Below are 4,997 nucleotides of genomic sequence, written 5' to 3'. Positions count from 1 at the left end.
AGGGAGGTTGGGAGGGAGATGCAAGAGGGAGGAGATATGGGGATATATGTATATGTATAGCTGATTCACTTTGTTGTACAGCAGAAACTAACACAATACTGTAAAGCAATTATACTCCAATAAAGATGTTAAAAAATAAAGTGGATGGATCTTAAAAAATAACAAAAGGCATTTTTGACATTTGGAATTATTATTCATCTTCTGGCACCCGAGAAAATACAGGTGAACCCGCAAAGAAACACATACATGCAAGCACAGTTAAACCAGGTAAAATTCTGGCATTGCTTCTAAAAGGAAGGATTTTATGCTTATGGCATGGCAGTATTCAATTTGTACAGTAGCAGATTTTGAAAATAAACAATTTCTTTCTGAAACATGATATTCTTATTATGGTTATTGCTTTCAGCACCAATGATCAAAAGCAATTTTGTGATTTTAAATTTCGTTTTTGTCTGAAAAGTATTAAACTGTGTGTGGGGTTTGCTTACCTAGGTATCAGCGAACACAGAAGATTCTTCTATGAGTGGCTACTTGTACAGATCAAAGGGCAATAAAAAACCTTGGAAACACTTGTGGTTTGTCATAAAAAATAAAGTGCTATATACGTATGCTGCAAGTGAGGTAAGATCTGAAATCTAAACATGAATAATTTAAGGGTCTTGTTTTATAATGCTACCTGGAAATAATTACAATGTTTGCCTAATTTATTTGTTTTGTCTCTGTTTTTTGTTTTGCTTTGCTTTGGGTGGGGGGAGATGTTGCTGTTATTTTTGACATGAACAGTGTCCTTGTTTTGTATCTAAAGAGCTCTTACTCAAAAATGTAAGGAATTTTCCATAGTGTTAAAATGTAAGTTTGGGGAGTGTCATGTGACTACTGACTACTTCACTAAAGGCAGAGGTTCTGTGGGACTGGGGTATATCACCTTTCTGAGCTACGTTTTCTGCATCCATAAAATGAAAGTAATATAATTACTTACCTCCTGTGGTTGTAGAGAAATAATGTGAAATTCAGTGGATATGAACACACTGAAAACTGTCTGGCACAGTGTCTGGCTCATGGTGTAGGCGGGGCAGGGGTGTCTCAATCAATATCGTTGAATAAATGAAAGGTGAATAACTTGCTAGAATTACCATTGTTTTATATATATGTATTTGAAATTAAATTAGAGTTATATAGATCAAGAGTTTGCAGATCTGAATTTTGTATCAATTTAGAAACCCATCTCCTTTTGTGTCTTTGTAAATTTAGGACGTGGCAGCTTTGGAGAGTCAACCTTTACTAGGATTCACTGTCACTCAAGTCAAAGATGAGAATTCAGAGTCGAGAGTGTTTCAGTTACTGCACAAAAACATGTTATTTTATGTATTCAAAGCAGATGATGCTCACTCGGCTCAGAAGTAAGTAATTTAGACGTATTTTTCTTTCATACATTAGATTTCAAGTTGTTACTTTAACTGATTGATTTTAAAAATAACCTACTTCCATGCATGGAAACAATGAAGAATTTAAATCAGACATACAATTTCGAAAGAATTTAATGTATTATTCAAACTCTTTAGAATTGTTTTAAAGACAGGCAAGAGTATCTGGAATATTTTCAGGAGGCAGGGAGGAAAAGAAAACAGGTAGTTCTGTCCAAAATATTTTGTGTACACTTGACCTTCAAGGAAGCAGCATGGTTCTCCTCTGCTGAAAGGAAGGGAAGCTGAGGTTATTTGACCTCTCCTCCAATGAGGTTAAGAATCTTCTCTTGAAACATTCTGGGACTTTGGCAATCCAATGATTCAATTGAGCCATGGAACAGCAGGGGTTTAAACAGCTGCTTGCTGACTTACTCCTTTGGGGAAAAGGTCAAACACATTAAGAGGCTCCCATGCTGTTCCCAATGACTGAGTAGAAAGAAATGGATATCATTTTAGGTGGAAAAGGCTGAAATAGTCTCTTCAAAATTCCAACAAGAATATTTATTTAGATGTCATGAGATTGCTTAACATAGAGAAGCGTATCTCTGTGAAACTGAGGTCCTTTCTGAACAAAACAATTCAGTTCGCCTCCCTTTCATTTGATTTTCATTTTGGCCTCACAAAATAATACATTTTGTTTTCACTAAGAGGTGCTCATGTTTTCTCAATAGGCTTTAAAAGTGCATGCAGATCAAAAAGAATACTTTAAATAAGCCAGGCTTGTCTTTTCTTTAGGCAGTTAAAATTAATGTACCAGAATTACATATGTTCCTGAATAATAATCAGGTACTTTTGGGTACTGAAGAATATTTTTAAATTATGACACAACTATTTTTTCTTTAAAAAATAGTTACTTGGATAAAATAGTAATTGCCCTAAAATTCTGTTGATATTATATTTCTCATCATTTTTACCTGAATTCATCATCAAGCTGATAAGCTTTTGAATATATATCTTTATGTCATTAAGTTGACAAGATAGAAGGCCCTTCAAGACAGAGCTGAATGTAGTTTGGTGAAGGGTATCAGCTTACTTGTTATTTAGAATTAATACAGGCTAAATTTATAAATTTCTCTTTAGGTTAATATCATGCGTTGCTGTATTTGCACATTATAGACTATTAAAATGTGTTAATTTTAATGGAAAATTTTGACTTTTAAAAAGCCTTTTTATTATGGTATAACTTATATGCCATTTGAATTTTAAATTTTTAAAAAAATTCCATCCTTAAAATGTGAGATAAATCTGCTACAGGCTACTTTTACTAATTACGTTGAATGATTTCAAGTGTTCATGGTAAGTTTAGAAGCCATTACACTACTGGGGAGGTACAAAGAAACTACCTCCAAGTGTCTTCTGAATAATTGTAGTTGTGTATATTGTCAAATAAAACTTTTGAGACAAAAGAATTTTGGAAAGACTTCTATGAAAGTGAGACACATTTATATTGCATGCAAACTTTAGATCAACTGAGAGTAGACTAATAGATGCTAGATTCCCTTTCACTGAAAATATTAGAATAGGTCTGGACTACAGATGCTCAAGGAATCTCTGGTTGGTAGAATTAAGAGATGAGGAGACAGGGACAGAGCCACTATTCCCAAAGGCAGAAAAGGGGTTGAAATAAAGGCCTCTGCAGATATATCCACTTCCAAAATCAATTAAATGGGATCAGTAGAACTTCACAGAGCCTTTACATGAAATGGCCCCTTCCTCATGCTTCAAAGAAATAAGAGATGCACAGGAATTCCCTGGTGGTCCAGTGGTTAGGACGTGGCGCTTTCACTGCCAGGGCCCGGGCTCTATCCCTGGCTGGGGAACTGAGATCCTACAAGCTGTGTGGTGTGGCCAAAAAAGAGAAAGAAATAAGAGATGCACTTTTCAGGCCAAAGTTTGGTCCAAATTACCAAATAAAGGGTAGTTCCATACATACAGAATTCTCGTTTGCTATAGGAAAGATCTTAAATATACTGTTAGAGTCATTGGATCCACAGACACAGCTATTATCTATACTGTGTTAACATTTATTGGATGATTGTATTTTAAAATCTAACAAATTTCTCTTATAGGTGGATAGAAGCATTTCAGGAAGGCACAATATTGTAGCTGTATAAGTGAACACTGCCAAGATAAATCCAACCAAAATCTTCATCAAAGAAATTATTTTGTTAGGTATAAGGTAATTTTTATAAAATGTTTGTTTTTCATGTATGTTATTTATTAAAAATTTGATGTTTACTTAATGGTCAGAGTTATTTCTGAGACTCACACTGAATTCTAAAGTACCTTTTCTTTAGAAACCAGAAAACTTATCTTAATACTGTATTAGCTGTTTGTGACACAGTCCATGCTGTTTTCTCAGTGTGTTTTACAGTGTTACTTTGTAACATTCTCACTAGTGGTAAGTCTTTGTAAATAAAAAACGCACATCAAGGAGCAAATTTCCATGCAGTGTTTGGTTTGGAAATTATGATTATGAAACAGTGGGTGAAAACAATGCATGTCTTTGAATCAATAAATTTAGATGAATTTTTGTATCTTTTAATGGAAAAACACATGGCCAATTTCTACCTCAGTAACTGTGAAATGAAATTCCGGTAAATTATCAAAAGTATTTCTACTGTTATGTACCTCTTTTGGTATGAGATAATGTTACATTATCAAGGAATTATAGCAAAGGGATAGAATCTGAATTTTCTTCTAACTCAACCATGAGTAGGAAAAAGGATGTTTCCATTTGCAGGGGAACACAAATAATCAACTCTGTGGCCTTTACATTAAGTATAATCTTTTTTTTAAAAACTACCATTTCAACACAAACATAAGTGTATTATTTCTTTAAAAAGTAAAATATGGCAAGCATTATATTACATGATGTCTCTTGCTGTTGTAAGTATTCTGAGTCCAAGTCAATGATGGTATTTGTATCTAAAAAGAATGTTACATTCTCTATAATATTGTGATTTTTTAAATGAACTGGAATTACCATATCAAAAGACACAAATTCTAAGCCAGTATTAGCGGAAATTGTATAGTAATCATTTTTTAAAGGTTTTTTAATACCACTTTGTGTTATGTCCTCTCTGGTAATTAAAAAAGTATATTTTTCTTTAACCAACTGTCAGCATACCTCCTTAGGAAGGGTTTATATTCCTAATTTTGGTTCACATACTGTTTAACATATGAACTACTTTATATATAAAATTGATTAGCAGAAGTAAAATGAAGTTAACACTATGATTAAAGTCATTCCTGATGTTCAAAATATACATTTATTGACTGAGCTTAAACTAAATATAAATTATCTTAAAAGGCAAGGTTATCCATAGAATATTTCATTAAAGGGCAAAATAAATTTCCCTTCTGCTTTTATATAAAGGATTTCCTAACTCAGTATTATATTTATGATTGCCAAGAGAATTACTGAGTGCCTTCTGAAGCCTTCTGAATGTTTGTTGCAGCACCAGGGTATCTACTAGATCTAGAGTTGGCTGCTGCAGTTTTTTGGCTATTGCTTGCTGTGGAATCACT

The 4,997-nt window shown here is 33.4% G+C and overlaps 1 protein-coding gene across 3 annotated transcripts in view; it reads left to right on the top strand.

The window, feature by feature from the left end:
• The window catches only part of FGD6 (FYVE, RhoGEF and PH domain containing 6), a 117,699-nt gene extending 114,064 nt beyond the window's left edge, over positions 1-3,635 (top strand). For all 3 annotated transcript variants that reach the window (XM_028490457.2, XM_007125121.4, XM_055085250.1), the window contains exons 19-21: positions 493-621; positions 1,252-1,400; positions 3,536-3,635. In XM_028490457.2, coding sequence (XP_028346258.1) covers positions 493-621; positions 1,252-1,400; positions 3,536-3,572 — 315 coding nt within the window. In that variant the 3' untranslated portion in view covers positions 3,573-3,635. The remainder of the gene's footprint in view (positions 1-492; positions 622-1,251; positions 1,401-3,535) is intronic.
• The last annotated feature ends 1,362 nt before the right edge of the window (positions 3,636-4,997 follow it).

This window comes from Physeter macrocephalus, chromosome 6 (genome assembly GCF_002837175.3).
Source record: "Physeter macrocephalus isolate SW-GA chromosome 6, ASM283717v5, whole genome shotgun sequence".
Taxonomy (NCBI): Eukaryota; Metazoa; Chordata; class Mammalia; order Artiodactyla; family Physeteridae; genus Physeter; species Physeter macrocephalus.
This window is presented reverse-complemented; position numbering and strand designations above follow the sequence as displayed.